This window comes from Rhinopithecus bieti, unplaced genomic scaffold, assembly GCF_001698545.2.
Source record: "Rhinopithecus bieti isolate Rb0 unplaced genomic scaffold, ASM169854v2 scaffold_44774, whole genome shotgun sequence".
Taxonomy (NCBI): domain Eukaryota; kingdom Metazoa; phylum Chordata; class Mammalia; order Primates; family Cercopithecidae; genus Rhinopithecus; species Rhinopithecus bieti.
Genome location: NW_016819032.1, coordinates 755,980 through 776,305, shown reverse-complemented (window position 1 = coordinate 776,305; position 20,326 = coordinate 755,980). Strand labels below are relative to the sequence as shown.

Sequence of the window (20,326 nt, the reverse complement as noted above, 5' to 3'; positions counted from 1 at the left end):
ATATCCACCGGTACTTGCACCCATCTCCTCCCTCCCATGGCCTTATTCCATGGATTTGTGTCCTACTCATATGAAAACACAGTCCTCCAGTTCTGCTCAAATCAAGGACTTTGCTCCTTCCCTAATAGTATCTTTCCTATTCTTTTTCCTCTCTCTCTCTCTTTCTGTTTCCTCTCCTTCTCTCTCTTCTCTCTTTTTATCTTCTCTCTCTTTCCTGTCTCTTTCTCCCATCTTTTTTCTCTCTCCACTCTCTCTTTTTATCTCCTCTCTCTCATTCTCTTCCTGTCTCCTCTGTCTACTCTCTCTCTCTCCTCTCTTCCTTCCTTTCCTTCCTCTCGGTAGAACATTTTCATCTGCACCCCTCCTTGCAGCTAATGCCTCATTTGTTTGCTTGTTTCATCAAGCTTCTTGAAGTTCATGTACACATGCTGTCTTTTCTTTTCCATGTCCCATCAGACTTCAAAGTCCTCCCATCAGATTGTCATAATGGTCCTTATCAAGCTTGTCTAAGGTCTATGCATTGCAAGCACAAGGCCCACTTTTCTGTTCCCTCTTTCTTTACCTCTGGGAAAAATCTTTAAAAAGTAACCCTTCTTTCTTCCTTGAAACACTCTTGTGTCTTGGCTTGTGTAACACCGTTCTCTCCTGATATCCCCTGTATTTCATCAGCCAGTCTTGCTCATTCTATTTCCCTTGTTTCTCATTTATCCAATCCAATGTTTGGTCCCAAGCCCTCTTCTCTTAACATTTTACACTGATTCTGTGAGACCTCATCAAGACCCCTTTTTGAATGTTCAAAATTAAACTTATGATTTTACCTCCAGAATTTCCCCATTCCAATAAATATTATCCCATCTACCCCTTACTCAAGCCAGAAACTAAGGACTCCTTGATCTCATTCTTTCTCTCACTACCCAAATTTTATCCATTAGGAAGTTCTGTTTATTTTATAGCCAATATATATATTAAGCCATTTAATAGTTTGTATTAGTCAATTACCACACTGCTCTAAAGATACTACCTGATACGGGTAATTTTGAAAGGAAAGAGGTTTAATTGACTCACAGTTCTGCATGGCTTGGGAGGCCTCAGGAAACTTATAATCATGGCAGAAGGCAAAGGGGAAGCAGGACCTTCTTCACATGCCAGCAGGAGAGAGAATTACAAGCAGGGGAAATGCCGATGCTAATAACACCATCAGATGTCATTAAAACTCACCCACTATCATGAGAACAGCATGGGGAAACTGCCCCATGAGCCAATCACTTCCCTCCCTTGACACTTGGGGATTATAATCCAAGATGAGATTTGGGTGGGGACACAGAGCCAAACCATTTAATAGTTTTAATCCTTATCTGTCACCATCCTACTGGCAACTGCCTCCTAGGTAGTCTCTCTGCTTCCACATCAGCCTTCTTCAAACAATTTTGTATAGATGAACCTATGTGACCTTTTAAAATATTAGTCAGGTTGAGTCAACCCCCCTATTTTTTTAAATTATACTTTAAGTTCTAGGGTACATGTGCACAACATAAAGGATTATTACATATGTATACATGTGCCATGTTGGTGTGCTGCACCCACCAACTCATCATTTACGTTAGGTATATCTCCTAACGCTATCCCTTCCCCCTCTCCCACCCCACAACAGGCCCCAGCATGTGATGTTTCCCTTCCTGTGTCCAAGTGTTCTCATTGTTCAATTCCCACCTATGAGTGAGAACATGCGGTGTTTGGTTTTCTGTCCTTGTGAAAGTTTGCTCAGAATGATGGTTTCCAGCTTCATCCATGTCCTTTCAAAGGACATGAACTCATTCTTTTTTATGGCTGCATAGTATTCCATGGTGTATATGTGCCACATTTTCTTAATCCAGTCTATCATTAATGGACATTTGTGTTGGTTCCAGGTCTTTACTATTGTGAATAGTGCCGCAATAAACATATGCGTACATGCGTCTTTATAGCAGCATGATTTATAGTCCTTTGGGTATATACACAGTAACGAGATCACTGGGTCAAATGGTATTTCTAGTTCTAGATCCTTGAGGAATCGCCACACTGTCTTCCACAATGGTTGAACTAGTTTACAGACCCACCAACAGTGTAAAAGTGTTCCTATTTCTCCACATCCTCTCCAGCAGCTGTTGTTTCCTGACTTTTTAATGATTGCCATTCTAACTGGTGTGAGATGGTATCTCATTNCAGTCTATCATAATGGACATTTGTGTTGGTTCCAGGTCTTTACTATTGTGAATAGTGCCGCAATAAACATATGCGTACATGCGTCTTTATAGCAGCATGATTTATAGTCCTTTGGGTATATACACAGTAACGAGATCACTGGGTCAAATGGTATTTCTAGTTCTAGATCCTTGAGGAATCGCCACACTGTCTTCCACAATGGTTGAACTAGTTTACAGACCCACCAACAGTGTAAAAGTGTTCCTATTTCTCCACATCCTCTCCAGCAGCTGTTGTTTCCTGACTTTTAATGATTGCCATTCTAACTGGTGTGAGATGGTATCTCATTGTGGTTTTGATTTGCATTTCTCTGATGGCCAGTGATAATGAGCATTTTTTCAAGTGTCTGGTCAACCCCCCTATTTTTAAAGTTTCAATGGATTTCCAGTGAATGTCCCAGAAAAGCCTGCAGGGAGCTATCTGATGTAGCATTGGTCCACAGTGGATGATGTTAATTTGCACTGTGATTGTTGTAATGGAAAAGTTGAAAAGAAATTAATTAAGGAAACGTTCTGGCTTTTGCAAATGATACTCACTCTGCATGAAACATTCTCCTCCTCACTTTTATATAGCAGCATCCTTTCATCCTTCAGGTAGCAATTTAAATATTATTTCCTCATATATTCTTTCCTTTGTCAATGTTTTCACGTATTCATTCATTTACTCTACAGATATTTATTGAATTCCAAATAGTTATACCAAGCAGTGGTGACATGACAGTGAAAGATAAAGTCCTTCTCCTTGTAGAGTTTATGATCAAGATAGAATGGAGATGAGGGAAGTCTGACAATAAAGAAATAAACAAGTACATATATGGTATGTTAGATGACAGTAAATGATCAAGGGAAAAATAAAATGGGATAATTCAGGAGAGGGATTGCAGGGCAGGAGGGACACACTTTTATATAGGGTAATTGAGGCAGGGTTCTATTAGAAAAGTAATATTTGAACAGAGATTTAAAGAACATTAAGGAGCAAGCCATGTGGCTATTTGGGTACAGGACATTTCAGACAGAGAGATATTCATGGAAGAGCAAGATCTCTGTGTGTAGAGAGATTAAAAGAAGGAAAGCAGCAGGAGGTAGGAGATCCCAGAGGAAAAGACTGAGATTGAGCTTGGTCTTGCAGGCCATCCTAACAAATTTATTCTGAATATAATGGAGAGCTACTGGGGAGTTGGGGCTGAGGAGTGCTTTGTTCAGGTTTGGGGTTGTTTGTTTATTTGTTTGTTTGTTTTGAGATGGGCTCTTGATCTGTCATCCAGGCTGGAGTACAGTAGCATGATCATGACTCACTACAGCCTCAACATTCTGAGCTCAAGAGATCCTTCCACCTCAGCCTCTAGAATACCTGGGACTACAGACATGAGCCACCATGCCCTCCCAATTTTTGTATTTTTGGTAGAGACAGAGTTTTGTAATGTTGTCCAGGCTGGTTTTGAACTCCTGGGATGAAGCAATCCTCCCGCTTTGCCCTCCCCAAGTGCTGAGATTATAGGCATGAGTCACTGTGCCCAGCCTGGATTTGTATTTTTAAAGGAACATTTTACCTACAGGGTTGACACTTTGGGAAGGAAGTCACAAAAATCAACAAGATATGTTAAAGAGCTACTGCGATAATCCAAGTGAGTGAGTGATCCAACCACAGCAGGTAGCAAAACAAGTGACAAAAACAAAACAAAAGCCCTGGACAGATCAATTACAGAAAAAAAAGTAGGGAAAAAGGTCACTGAGCAACAGATTATATTTAAATCTCACTATGAATTGCCTTGAAAAAACTCAAACGTAATAAGTACAAATGGAGAATGTTAGGTTGGTTGAACAGTTTAGAAATGATGCCAGTTTCTAGTCATCTGCTTGGCTATTGAGTTCAAATAAGACAAATTCCAGCTGACCCTGAGAGAATTGCTTTTTCTAGTTTTACAAAGGAAGCCGAGCAACTTGGTATATCCCAGTCTGCGCCTGTTTCTCAGTCATACCTCTTCTTTCTTTAGCTCTTATATAAAACCTAGAAGGAAGAATTTCTGCCTCCAGAACTTTCTCTAAACTACTCAGAATATCAGGCTCTGATTCTTACCAAAGTTTGCATCTGATTGGACCCAGAATATAATTTGTCACATTTTTTCAAAGAAAAATATTTTGATCCATTCAATTTGTTAACTGTGTGTCTCAAAGTATATGCCAGTTTCAGCTTAATAAATTATAGACATGTGATTCTTAGCTTGTTTTGATCACTGCCTTATATTGGGATCACCCAAATGCAAACTCTAAGACAGGATTACAGAGCAATTTTGGAAGGAGGTAAAGGAACCATTGGTAGGTAACAGGGAGATGAAACATGCAAGGGAAAGCTACCAATACCTATCAAGCTACCTATCAAGCCAGTTACAACCATGGGCAATCGAAGCTTAGTCCTCCTGGGAAAAACACTGGGAGCCACTGTAGTACATGCCATGTGGTTAAGCCATCGGATAAATAAGGGAGATAGTGTATTTATACATACCAGCTGCCATCAGTGAATAACTAAGGGCCACTTCTGGAAATAGTTAATTCCCTGCATCTGCTGCACAGGTGGGCAAAGAGGCTTTGGCATCAGTGAAGTGAAAAAATGCAGGAGCTGGCCCTTTGGGTGAGTGGGCACTGAAATGATAGGAGAAAAATACGGAGAAAGCCTTGTCAAGGTCTGTTAACAGCTATTGGGATATTGCGGCACTGTGGTAATAGATGCCACGAGAAACCTCAGAATTTGCTGACATGACAGGCCTTTCTTGAACATTTCCCTGTAAATAAGAATGGGTCAGATGCTACCATATTAATAGATTGGGTAACAATGCACAACGGTGTGAAATAGAAAAATCTTCAGGTCCCTTGTGTCATTAACTTTCATATCATTTATGTTAATTAGATGCTTGCCCCCCATAGCGTGCTTACACGTATAACCATTTTTCTACAATACATGACTTGGCTTTACCATTATAAACTTAGGAACGGCCTGAATAATTGGTTTTGATATCTACTGCCAGAAGGAAAGGCTATGAATTCATCAAAGTCATCATTTTTTGTAAACATAACCCCAACATTTTAATAAGTTGTTACTAATAACATCATACCAATTTACCCACTCTCTGAGACACGTTCTTGCGCCTAGCTTATTTTAAAAGGCACAACAGACCAGGCACTGTGGCTCACGACTGTAATCCCAGCACTTTAGGAGGCCAAGGCAAGCAGATCATTTGAGGTTAGGAGTGCAAGACCAGCCTGGCCTACATAGTGACACCCCATCCCTACTGAAAATACAAAAATTAGCCAGGCATGGTGGCGGGAACCTGTAGTCCAGCTACTTGGGAGGCTGAGGCAGGAGAATCGCTTGAACCCGGGAGGCGGAGGTTGCAGGGAGTCGTGATCATGCCATTGCACTCTGGCCTGGGCGACAAGCAAAACTCCATTTTTTTTTATGTTGTTGTTGTTTTTTGTTTTGTTTTTCTTTTAAGGCACAACAAAAAAATTACATTATATTGCCATTAGTTGGGTATGAAAATAATTAAATAACAAATGTTGAATTAATGTGTGATGCACAGAAATCAGCACAGCAACAAACAGAAACTTGTTCAGCACATGAATAAATGCAGTTCGTTTATACTCACATGGTTCTAAAACCCATCCTTGCATTGACAATCTATAAGAGAACTGACACCCTCGATTACAGCAAATTGCTTATCAAATTCTCACCACTCCAAACAGAACTACTTTTTCCAAATTGCTCATTGGTGTGATGGTACCTCTTTGAATGACAATATGACTACATTTTGTGCGATTGTAAAATGTGTCTCAGCCAATTATCTTACATGCATTTTAGGAAAAGATGAGCTATGTAAAAATTTAGACTTAACTAATTTTTAGTTAGAGCTGTAGGATAAAGAAAAAATGGTTTATTTTACATAAACATTTTCAAAGATTTGAAAATAGAGTCCAAAAAAGGGATTCTAAAGTTGGGACAAGAATGTATCTTTCTTCACATAAAAAAAAAAAAATCATAGTAGCAGTAGAAATGTACTCCCAGAACTCTGTGAGATTGATAAATAAAAAAAAGTATAAAAGACCACCTGATAGATGAAATCAAACGTATGGAAAGATTCTGAACCGGCTGAACTCAAGAACAAGTGTTGTTCTCTGGCAGGATAAATGTAATTTTTCCCTCTCCTAGAGCAAAAATGTTTTACCAAATATTCCTGCAGCTTAGGCGAAGGGCATGTCAAAATGTCTACTCATCTTTGCTCTCTGTTCATGACCAGTGAATAATTTTTGAACTGCTACCTTGATTGCTAGGGCAAGCAGAGCAAGCAGAGGGCATCCTTTGCAGAGAGGATATGAACTTCAAAGTTATTTCCCATGAAAAGAGCTATTACTCACTGCAAATTAATAAATTAATATTTTGCTTTATACATCATCTTCTATAAACTTGACTGTTGAGAATTCATCACCAAGAAAACTAATCTGCTTTCAGTATAAAGACAAAAATAAACAGGAGACTGGAAAACTGGAATATAAGCCTTGCAGTGGGGAAACTCAAGACAAGTGACATAATTAATAGGTTTTATTATTAATGGAGCTCAATCCTCCTTAGAAAAATCCTGGAAGCCTTCTGGTTGGTCTTCTTTTACCAACACTTTTAGCAAAAGCCTAAAAGTCTTCCTTTTACAACATTATGGTTTCTGAAGTAAGGATAATGAATTCTTTTTTAAGATGAATAACATATTTAATAGTCATGAAAGCCAAAATAAAACTTAAAAATCAATATGATATAAAATTTCAAATACAGGGAGACAACTATCACAAATTATGCATTATGAACCAGAGTAGCAAACAAAAAAAGAAAAATTGTATTTAATGACTATCACTAAATATTAGATATTAATATGTGGAAAAAATCAAGTCAGGTCTATACCCCATACTATAGGTTTTAATAAACAGGTAAAATATGTAAACACTCACTAGAAATTCTGAAAAGTGGAACACACTAAAAGAGAATAAATTATGTGCTATTTTCTTTACATAAAAGTATCTAATTTAATCTCCCAAAATTCACTAGGGAGCGAAATAAGGGAATTGTAATTTAGAGAGCTAAGTTATAGAAAAAAAAAAAAAAACCAAGTTAATAGTTTTGGAATTTGGAGCAGATCTAAATTTGTATATGTTTTAATATGCCTCAGTGACATAGTACATTTACTTTAATTATAAATAGGGATATAATTAGATAACTATTGACAAACTAGAAGCCATAATTAGGAATAAATAAGCTAAAAATATATATATTTTAGCTTCGACAAAGAGGAAACTGCCAAAGATGACAAAAATGAAGACATTGAGAATGTGCAGTAAATGATATCAGAGTCAAGACATTCTTACTTTACTCAGCTCTGTGAAACCAACAAATAATAAATAAAATAAAAATGGAAAATAACCCATCTTCACAAAGAGCCTAAAAATGGTTATTAACCCCTCTGCCCCAAAAACACCCATAACACAAATAATGTCTACTAAATACAGTAAAATTTGTATCCAAATTACTAACATTTAGAACTGGTTAATTTTCCTTCAGCTCTCTTTCAGAGTTGCTATTGTCTGAATGTTCATGTCCTCTCAAAATTAATATGTTGGATTTCTAATGCCCAAGGTGATGGTATTAGGAGTTGGGACCTTTGAGAAGTGATTAGCTCATGAAGGTGGAGCCCTCATTAATGTTATTAATGTCTATATAAAGTAAGCTTGCTTCATCACATTACCTGACTTCAAATTATACTATAAGGCTACAGCAACCAAAACAGCATGGGTCTGGTACAGAAATAGATACATAGATCAATGGAAAAGAACAGAGAACTCAGAAATAAAGCCACACACCTACAGCCATCTGCTCTTTGACAAAGTTGACAAAAATAAGCAATGGGGAAAGGATTTTCTATTCAATAAATGATGCTGAGGTAGCTGGCTAGCCATACGCAGATGAATGAAACTGGACCCCTATCTTTCATCATATACAAAAATCAACTCAAGATGGATTAAAGATTTAAATGTAAGACTTCAAACTATAAAAACACTAGAAGAAAACCTAGGAAATACCATTGTGGACATTGGGCTTGGCAAAAAATTTATGGCTAAGTCTTCAAAAGCAATTGCAGCAAAAACAAAAATTGACAAGTGGAACCTAATTAAACTAAAGAGCTTCTGCATAGTGAAAGAAACTATCAACAGAGTAAACAGACAACCTACAGAATGGGAGAAAATATTGGCAAACTATGCATCCAACGATGTCTAATTTTCAGAATCTCTAAGGAACTTAAACAATTGAACAAGCAAAAACCAAATAACTGCGTTAAAAAAATGGGCAAAAGACATGAATGGACCCTTCTCAAAAGAAGACATACAAGCGACCAACAAACACATGAATAAATGCTCCACATCACTAATCATCAGAGAAATGCAAATCGAAATCACAATGAGATACCATCCCAAACCAGTCAGAATGGCTTTTATTAAAAGTTTAGAAAACAAAACAAAACAGTTGCTGGTGAGGCTGCAGGGAAAAGGGAAAGCTTATACACAGTTGGTGGGAATGTAAATTAGTTCAGCCATTGTGAAAAGCAGTTTGGAGATTTCTCAAAGAATTTAAAACAGAACCTCCATTCAACCCTGCAATCTCATTACTGGATATATATCCAAAAGAAAATAACTCATTCTACCAAAAAGACACACGCCCTTGTATGTTCGTCACAGCACTACTCACCGTAGTAAAACACAGAATCAACCTAGCTGCCCATTAATGGTGGACAAAGCGGGGTACATATACACCATGAAATACTACACAGCCCTAAAAAAGAATGAAATTATGTTCTTTGCAGCAACATGGATGCAGCTGGAGGCGATTATGCTAAGTGAATTAATTCAGGAACAGAAAACCAAATACCACATGTTCTCACTTATAAGTGGGATCTAAACATTGACACTCATAAACATAAAGATGGCAACAGTAGATACTGGACACTACTAGAGTGGGGAGGGAGGCAAAGGTGCAAGGACTGAAAAACTAACTACTGAGTACTATGCTCAGACCTGGATGATGGAATCAACCATACCCCAAACCTTAGCATCACACAATGTACCCATGTAACAACACGTACACCCTAAATCTAAAATTAAAGTTGAAATTATTTTTAAAAAGGAAAATGCAAATTTAAATTACAATGAGATACCACTACGTGCTTAATAGAATGGCTAAAATTAAAAAGTCTGCTATACCAAGTGCTGGTGGGAAAGTAAAATGATATCTCAAGTTTGGAAAACAGTTTGACAGTTTCTTAAAATGCTGAACATGCATCTACACCATGAGCCAGACATTCTACTCCCAGGTATTTACCCAAGAGAAATGAACGTATATAAATCCGTACCAAAGATGTGTACACAAATTTTTATAGCGACTCTATTTCGGGTAGCCTCAAGTTGATAACAATGCAAATGTTCATCAACAGATGAACAAATTTAAAAAATTTTACTATACTTATACAATTAAATATTACTTAGCAATAAAAAAAGAATGAACTATTGATGCACAAAACTTAGCATGAATAGCAAAATAATTGTGCTCACAAATGTCAAACAAAAATGAACACACTGTGTAACCCCATACGTAAAAAATAAACTATACTTTAATAAATATATAACATAATATATAATTCCATAAAATGTAAATTAATCTCTAGTGATAGAAAACATATTAGTGTTGCCTGGGAATAGGGTAGCTGGGTAGGGTGGGAAGGAAGGATTATAAAGTTGCATGGGGAGACTTTTAGGGATAATGGATATGTCCATTATCTTGGTTGTAATGAACCTGGATGGAAAACTCCTAAACAAAATAGTCACAAACTGAATCCAGGAATATATCAAAAATACTAGTGACCAGATTTGTATTTATTACCAACAATGCAACATCAGGTTAACATTAGAAAATCTATCCGTGTAATATATACAGTAGTAGATTGAGAAAAAACATATAATCTTCCCAATATATATGACATGTTTGCTAAAATCCAGCATGTTTTTATGATAAACATTCTTAGCAAATTATGAGCAGGAGATTTTCTTAACCTTATACACAATTTATATAAAATCAATAAAACAAATACTATACCTGATAGTGGAATATTAAAGGTTTTCTCTTTGAAATACAGAAATAACAATGATGTTCACTATCACAGCTTCATTTAACATGGCATTGATGGTTCAGAAAGTAGGAGGGAAATGTTATAGAAACTGGAAGAAAAAGAAAACTATCCTTATTGTCAGATTAAATGATTGCGTAGTCAAAACTCCAAAAGAATCTTCGGAAATATCATTCAAATTTAAAATATGGGTTTAACAAGATTACTGGACACGAAAATCAAATGGTTGAAATCAATTGCATTTCTATCTGCAAGAAAATGTAATTAACAAAATATAACATTTCTACTAGCATCAAAGAAATCTCAAGTACCAAACAGTAAGTATTTAAAATGTCTCTGTAAGACCTTGACACTGAAAAATAATTAAACTGTATTAAATAAACCTTAAAAAAGAGATATTTTCTGTTTATCTGTTTCTAATACTTGAGCCAAAAATGAAATTTGATAATTCTTTCCAATTTACTTCAACATATTTTGCAATCCTAATCAAAATCCTAGTTCACTTGTGAAACAGATAGCTGATTTTAAAAAGTACAGGAAATACAATTGGCCAAGAATAGCCAAAACACTTGAATGGAGCGAAGTGGGGGAACTTTCTCTATCAGCTATTAAGATTTACTACAAAACTATGCAATTAAAGTGAAATTAGCAATGACGTAAGAATAGGCAAATAAGTAAAAGGAAAAAAGGGATAGTATGCAACTTTAAAAGATACACATTTTTATGAACACTTATTTTTATTTAAATTTTTAATATCTTTATTTGTATATTATGTATTTTACGCACAGATTTTGACTTATGATAGCTGGTATTATAAGCAGTGCAAGAAACACACTGTTTTCAATGAATGTGCTAGGACATTAAGGTATCTATATAAAAACAAAGATGAAATTGATCCTATACCATTTACAAAAATCATCTCCAGGTAATATAGAGATGTAAACTTGTAAGGCAATATATTATAGGTACATTAAAAGCTTTCTTAAACAAGACATAAGAGCATTAACTATAAAAGAAATAATTGATAAATGGGGACTGAAAATAAGAGTTTCTAGTCATGATAAGAACTCATCAAAAAAATTTAAAAGATGAACCACAGAATGAGTTCAAAATATTTGTAATGCATGTAACCAACAAATAATACATGGATATGCATAATGTAGAGCACTAAAATTATTTTAGCAAAGAGAACAATACAGTTTAAAAGGGGGGAAACACTTTAATATGAAAATATTAAATGTTTATATTGATATTTAATATTAATAACATTAATTAAATAATTTAATATTAATAGTAACAATTAATACTAATAACAAAGGAAAAAATCCAAATGACCAATAGACATATGCAAATTAATACTAATAACAAAGGAAAAATTCCACATGACCAATAGACATATGCAAAGATGCCTAACAGCAATAATCAGAGAAATGCAAATGACATATAATACTCATCCTACAAATTGGCTAAAATTTAAAAGTCTAAGAATGCTTTTGATATTGGTGTCGGTGAGCAAAGAAAACTCTCCTTAAACTGCTGATGGGAGCTCAGTTGGTATTCTCTAGCAGGTTAAAAAAATGTTAACTTATGACCCAGAAATTCCACACCTTGATACAACCTAGGGAATTCATGTAAATTTACTGACATAAAGGAGACATGAGGAAGGAAGCAGAGATGATGTGATTGCTGGAAGAAGGACATAAGCCAAAGAAGGAACGTACCCTCTACAAGCAGGAAATAGCAGGGAGATACATCTATTCCTTAGAACCTCTAGCAGGAACAAACCTTGCCCAAGAGTCATTGTGGACTTCAGACCTCTAGAACAGTAAGATAATGAAGTTGTGTTGTTTTAAGTCACTAAGTTTGTCATAACTTATTACAAACTTCTGTATTGTAATAAGTTATGACAAATAAACTAATACAGAAAGCAGAATTGTTGATGAAAACCTATCCTATGCAAAAACATAATCATTATCAATTGCAAAAAAATCTAAACAAATTCAAAAGAAAAAAACAAGTGAATTGTGACACATATGACAGAGGCTCATTTCTCTCATATACAAAAGTATATGAAAGAACCAGCATTAAAGACATCAGCAGCCCAGTGGAAAACCAGGAAAAAGGAAATAAATATTTCAAATAAAAAGAAATATAAATAACCAATATCTCTCCCCGGCCCCTGGCCCACCCCATGAAGAGATGCTAATCTTATTCACATTAGAAAAATGTTCTTGACTGGGTGCCGTGGCTCACACCTGTAATCCCAGCACTTTGGGAGGCAGAGGCAGGCAGATCACTTGAAGTCAGGAGTTCAAGACCAGCCTGACCAACAAGGTGAAACCCGATCTTTACTAAAATTACAAAAAATTAGCCGATATGGTGGCAGGTGCCTGTAATCCCAGCTACTCAAGAGGCTGAGGCAGGAGAATCGCTGGAACCCAGGAGGTGGAGGTTGCAGTGAGCCGAGATTGCGCCACTGCACTCCAGCCTGTGTGACAGAGGGAGACTCTGTCTCAAAAAAAGAAAAAAGAAAAATGTTCTTGTTTACCTGGTGCCATTTCTCCGTGGGCCACCCACAGGGCCAGGTGATTACCCTGATTCAATAATTCTTCAACTTCAGCCTGCCACCCCAGAATTACCTAAAGAGCATATTAAGAATGAATAATTCTAGATCTCATCCCCAAATATTCTGATTCACTAAATTTGGGGCCAGGAAATCTGCATTTTCTACATAATGGCCTAAGAAATATATTTCAAAAAAATACTGCCTACCTTTTGACCTTCCTATTGCTGGATTTCTTCTTCAGACATCCTGAGCTGACCAGATTCTATAGTCGAGGCAGCCAGATATATGACGAACAGCATCAAAGGTTAACCATGTACATGATACAACTTTGTCATAAGAGGGGCACTGCCAGAGTCACTGAAGAAGTCAGAGTGACATCTAAGTAATTATCACACTGTAGAATGGCTGCCACTGTAGTCATCGGGAGGCAGGAGGTAAACTAAGATGATATTTCTGAGATAAGTATGTAGCAAGTATGCAATAAGTATGTAAGTAATACACTTTAATATAAAGTTAGAAGCCTTACTATTCTGTCTCCACTTATTTGGAATATATCCTATATCTGTGAAGTCACAGAGATAATCAACAAGGCATCTCTGTCAGGATGTAAGTATGATTTTAGGGTATAAACTAACATAATCTTTATGAAAATAACATAACTAAGAAACTGATGTTTAATCTCTATGATTTCTAACACCCACTAAATAACCTGGTTGGCCGGCCCCTTGTTGCCATACATAAGTTGCCTTTAATGAGGGGACAGGATGTTTATCTTCAGTGTGGTAGGTGAACAGACATGTATTCACAGCAATTACTCTAGGTCAAAACCTTGACAAGCCTTGTTTACCTTTTGTCCCCTGCTCCCCAGGCCCAGACTAATTGAAAACCCTTCGCTTGTGTCAGCTCTAGAAACAACTTGTGCTGCATTTGACCAGCATACTTTAGGACCATAAATATTTTTTAAATTTCCTTTCCCCTAACTCCTGCTTTCAAGAAATAGAATTGTCCTTGGATACTTGAATAATATCCAGTAGTAACCCTAGACTAGAATAATTTGATGGAAAAGTTTGCCCTAATGTCATTTCCACAATATCTTTGCCTGTATAAATTACATTTCTGTTTTTCAAAGAGAACTTGTATTGGTACACATTGAATTTCTTGCCTTCTATGGCATTGATTTGAAAAGTACATGTGTTAAAGCTCTCACTATATTCTACACAGATGTGATGTGGAGAATAAAGGTGTCTTGCTACTTTATACAACATTACAGAAGCATAAGAACAATAATTAAATATCAATAGCATCCCTGAAAGTCAATGTATGGTTTCATCTGAGCAAATGAAATGTCACTGGTTTGACGTCAAAAATAAATACTATAAAAAAACTTACTAAAAAATATTCTGCTCATAGAACCAACAGTTCAGTAAACTCTAAAGTATAGGAAAGTCTTTTAAAGCTAATAGTGTTAAACCATCAACTATTTTGCCTTTACATACATAGCTAATAATGAAAAGTGACTTGGTATTTATATAAACTGACTTTGAAAGAAGAGATGGAATTCTTGCCTGTCTTTGGCCCTAATAAACCGTACAGCCTCTCTGGACTATCACATGGGTAGGAGAGAGGGAGGATAGGAGAGATTGGATTATATGATCTCTGTGATTATCTTTAAGCATTAATGTTTTGTGCTCTGTTTCTATAATGACTGATACTCTTCAAGAGAAACAGAAGTAGCTACTCTTTATCTACACAAGCTGAGAAACATAACCAAGTTTTGTCTTTGAGAATTCCACTGTAAAATCATCCCCTGTGGGAAACAGTAGCTCACACCTGTAATCTCAGCACTTTGGGAGGCCAAGGCAGGAGGATCACTTAAGCCCAAGAGTTTGAGACCAGCCTGGACATTATAGCAAGACCTTGTCTCTACAAAATATTTTAAAAATTAGCCAAGTGTGGTGATATGCACGTGTAAACCCAAGTGCTTGAGAGGCTGAGGTGGGAGGATCGCTTGAACTCAGGAGGCAAAGGTTGCCGTGAGCTGTGATCAGAACACTACTGCACTCCAGCCTGGGAAACAGAGCAAGACTCTGTCTCCAAAAAAAAATTTTAAACAAAAGATCATTTCCACAAATCTCCAAGGAGTAAATAGAAATGAAATGATGGGGCTTCAGGTAGTCACTCCTTAGTTATTGAAGAATCTTTTAAATATGCTCATGATTATAATCTGTATTCAAATTCTGGATACCACTTAAATCAGGAGTTTCAAATGGAGAAAGCTAGAGGTACCCACATAAATGATCTAGTACCTATTTCTATTGCTTCCTGTTTCTTTTCTTTAAAACCCATCCTATAAACAGCATTCAGGTAGACAGAAAATCTTGTATTTCTGAAGAAATCATCTATAGTGTAAACAAAAGGTAGAAACCTTTGTGAAATATCTCCTTCAAACAGAACAATAGAGAAGAATGTTGTTTTTCCCTTGTCAAAAGCAATATCACATAAGGACCTAGTGTTGTTTAATTAATTCTCTTAGGCAAATTAAATTATCTAATTCAACATGACATGAAATAATGCAAAAATAAATTACTTTATCTGTCTTCCAAAAATGCTAAAACTACTTTTCTCAAAAAAGTAAGCAATACTTAGAATACATTCTATTACCAGGGTCAGCCTTGTTTCTGAATTACAGTGATGGGATAGTGAAGACAGGAAGCAGTCTGCCTTTGAAATTCTCCAACCAACATGTATTATCTATAAATCAGAGAACAGTTAACTGCATTTTCTTTTAAGTTTATTGATGTTGCTGCCAGCCTGCAATTTTTGTATCAGGATACTCTATAACCTGTTTCAAACCCATACTAACAAAGGAAAAGGGAGACATGAAAAAATGGAAACAATATTCAAAAATATCCAGATCCCACTCAGAGCTTTTTTTCGTTAAATTCTCACATTTCCAACTTCAGTTTCTCCTTAATAAATGTTTGTGATGGTGTAAACAGCGTTCTTCACCCACACTATGTACTTTTTATCAGTGGTAATACCATGAGAAGTGAGAATGTTGTACTGTAATTACTTTAAAATGATTTTGTAAATATCATATTGTAGAGGTTTGACTGAATAAGCAAGAAAGAAAATACCAACGTATGGAAACAAACATACTGGTACTAGTTAAATAAGAGTTCCTTCGTCTTAGCTTTGTTATTTAAGAAGAGAGTGCAGTTCAACTACAAGACATTTTAAAGAGAGAAGCAGGAATCAACTGAATTGAGATGAGCTTCATTATTCTATCTTTCTTCCTATACCATACTTGAGGCCTGATGACTTTCAACAATGGCTTCTGCTAAAAGTATCATTCCTTGAAGTGGGTTCTGTAGTGGACATGTGTGTGTATGTGTTGTCAGTATATGTAATTTTGCTTTTACAATGTTGGCAGTAAGAAGAAGCCTTCTAATTTTATTCAGCATGATGATAGGCCCTAGCATTTTAATTATTTTTTATGTTGTGAGTAATTTCTTATTCATTGGCTATCTTCCCTGTAAATCTTGTCCTAGCTCTGTAAGGTTTTTCTTTGGTGTCCAACAAAGGGTTTCATTGCAATAAGAATCAAGGTGTGTCTAAAATCTTACCCAGAGCCCAAACAATGCCAGTCTTCCAGACCAGCCTGAGAGTTTGGGGTGGGGAAACAGAGTCATTATAGAGTATCTTCATCTCTCTGCCCAGAGAGCACCAGAGTTATCACCCATGCCCTCCTAAAAGGGTGTCTCGAAGCGTATTTTGCTGTAGAGCAGAATTCGGAACCAAGAAGACAAGGGCTCAAATTGAATCTCACAGGATTTGTATGCAAGAGAAACCCAAAGGAATGGATTGGCTCTTCTTCAGAAACTTTTGCCTTTTGATCGTTCTAGTGGTAAGTAGAATTTAAAGAGGTGGGAAGGAAATGCAGCCTCAAGGTCTTGTCTCTGTCAGCAGATGGGCTTTCTACATGGGATTTATTCCATTTTTAATCCCCTTCCTACAAACAGAGTTCTAGAAGTCCAGCCTCTGTTAATTTCAAACAACTCTCTGTGCCTTGAGGAACAAACTGCCATGGAGAAGCAGGATGAGAATCTGGCTGAATTAAATTTATATGCCCTCAGAGACATAATCTACTTCACTTTAAATGCTAGGACTATTTTAAAATTTTTAATTGGAAATAAAATTCATATTCTATGGTCATATAAATAAATCAGATAGATTGCTGTGAAAACTCCCAGTGCAAATGGGTTCCAAATTTGAAGGGAAGTTAATTGAGCCCATTTCTTTTCAACAGTTATCTCCCTATGAGTTTCTTTCAAAGTGGAGGAATGATAGCCATGTTGAAATTACATTGCAAATAATGATGAATATTTAAGTCACGAAAATTTTTTCCAGTCAGATATTGCTAAAGAAAAATGAAGCCCAGCCATCAAGACGAACCTTTTCTCAAATTATTAATACATTCCTACAGACCAGCAAAGAAATATTTAAATGACTTATTTCTTTACAGTAAACATGGCATTTTGGATATTATATTACTTTCCTCTAACCTTTGGGTGCCCAAGGTGTGACATGATTTCCAGACAGGCAGCATACATAGCAAGTACCCTACCCTAGAAAGAGATAATTCCAACTCCAAAGAACAGAGTTCCAGTTGGCTAATCACCAAACTATTGCCAATTCAATTAGAAAAGTTTTGTTTAAAGAATCAGTTATACTAGACTAGACTTAAGTCTACTGATGATTAAATGATAGAACAATTCAGTCCAAATAGCTGAGAAAAATAAGTGGGAAGATAAGAGGACAGGATTATTAGGAATTGTACAAATTTTTCGAAGTAAATTAAGATGAACGCATTATAGTTGGCCACACTTCAATCTCCCAGCAGTATCCACATTAGTGCTACAACCCACGCTTAGAAAATGATTCCCATCCTATTCTTAGGCAAGTGGCAATTATACCAGACTCCTCTGAACATCAGTTGTAAGAAACAGAGAGTAGCTAGGGCTGGGAGAGATGGGAGCACATCATTCTCCAGTAGGCACAGTGAGAGCTACTCTTCTGGAATTCACATATCTAAACTTCAAGAGCAGCTCAGGAGCCAAACACTGCCAGCACACAACCCCAAGCTCAAAAGGGAACGTGAGAGCAGTGGTAGAATATTGCATCCTCTGAGTTTAGGAGACAGATTATTAAACAAGACAATTTTGAAAATATTTTAAACTTAAAAACACAACCTAGAAGGGCAATATTCTGTTACAATGATCATTATTTATTTACTGCATAAAATAAATGTTACTAAAAGAAGAGGCAAGAATCAAACTTGGTCTTCAATAGAAATAGTAAGTTATTAGTATATACCTCTTGTTACACTTCTACTGAGTTTTTCATGCTTTGACTCAGATAAACTTCTGGTTTTCTGTAAGGAAAACTGTATGTGTCAAGATTTTAGAGGCCACTTCTGAGCACTAAATCTTACCTCCCATTGCCTTCTGCACAGGCATGTTTTATGATAATATTATTTAATTGAAGAGCTGATTATTCTCCTTGATCTTGAAAGAGTATTGTATTTCAGACTCGGGATATTTTTTGGTAGTATTTATTTATTTTCCTTGGTAACACTAGCATTTTTAATACTTAATTCCTCCTACTCCTCATTGATACTGAAGTCTTTGTGTTTGACATTTCATGGTAATTGTGAAAAGTTCTTTATGTATTTTTTTCTTTATGCATGTATAATAGATCCCTTACCATATCAATCAATAATGTCTGGAATTGGGAGGTAGAGACTTCTAGCATGTTTCAAAATTGAAACAAATACAAGAATTGTTTAAGGAGAATCAATATGATGTTATAGATATTATAAGAAAGTAGGCATGCCTACTTGTCTTTAATTTCCTGAACTTGAACTCTGCCCCTTCTTCATTAATTAAATCAAAGACTTTCTGGGGCATCATTGCAGCTTACACTAATGAGGGTGTGGCAGCCTCTCAGAGACTCCCAGGTACTTTGTGTCAGCTACATCTCAACCGCAAAGAGTACTTTAAACAAAGCTCTGACTGGCTAACCAGTAAAAGGTACTCAAAACTCTAGATTACAATAGGGCATTGATTTTATCACGAGTCATTCGGCATTTTCTTCCTAAGGATGCTTATCGTGTTCTTCTCCTATAAAACAGATAGGGGTGGTGAGGGACAATCAACAGTGAATTGAGACTCAGAAGTCCCGGGTTTGAATCACAGCTCCTCTTCAAAGTGGCTGTGTGACTTTGGCAAAAGGACCCAGCTTCTCAGGGCTTCCTTTGATCTCATGTGAGAATATATGGTTAGACATGATGTTATTAAGTTGCTTCTACTGTAGAAACTCTGCAATTCTAAAATTATCTCCACTGAATACTTACATAGTAGAAGTTCATTTCTGGCTCATAACTAGTTTTCATAAATTTGGGAATCTGAGGATTTAGGTAATGCTACAGATTGTATAAATTTTATAAGGAAGGACTCACTTAAGGCAGGACAGTCATTAGCTGGAAGAGGCCTATATTATATCAAGTTGATAAGGTCATAAAAGACAACCATTTATCAGATAAGAATTTTTCTCTATGTGTGGTGACCATTCATGCTACATATAAGATGTAAACACTTCCATTAAATAGTCTGATTCTGGGAAGTAAAGAAGGTAGGTGGCTAAATATAGCTATTATCTCATTGCAAGTTGAGAGCAGGCATCAAAATTTGAAAACATATTTAAATCTAACTTCGCCACTTATCAATTTAGTTCTCACATGCACTCAAATATGTTATTCTAAAACATGGAACAGAAATTTGTTTTTATTTACTCGTCAGGCAAATTTCCACAAGTATGATGGAGAGAAAAACACCTTATCTGATTTGGTTTGATATTTGTACTAAACAGAATACCCTAGATTGCTTTAAATGATCAGTTTCAGTACTGCTTATTACAGAAAGAATGTACTCATCACCCCAAAGGTTACATCAAAGCAAACCTCACCTATATTATTGTTTTGTTGATATAAGTGGCTAAGGAATTACTAAATGTATTTTAAATCAGTGGATAAGTTTATATTTTTTGCCTTCAAATTTCTGCAGAGTCCATGGTGAGAACCTTATATAAAAAGTTTTATATCCCAAGAGATATCTGGTATTACCATGACCTATAACTTAGTATCGTTTTCTCAAGAATATCTGCTTATTGACTTGCAGGATAAAATTCTGCCCTAAAAGATTTCATGGCCCTTGGGATTCTACGACCCTTTTCCTTTTTGAAAGATA

The 20,326-nt window shown here is 36.1% G+C and overlaps 1 protein-coding gene across 1 annotated transcript in view; it reads left to right on the top strand.

The window, feature by feature from the left end:
* The first annotated feature begins 16,878 nt into the window (after positions 1–16,878).
* The window catches only part of DSG4 (desmoglein 4), a 36,410-nt gene continuing 32,962 nt past the window's right edge, over positions 16,879–20,326 (top strand). Inside the window, exon 1 of the mRNA XM_017858045.1 lies at positions 16,879–16,926. Within this exon, the coding sequence (XP_017713534.1) occupies positions 16,879–16,926 (48 nt within the window). The remainder of the gene's footprint in view (positions 16,927–20,326) is intronic.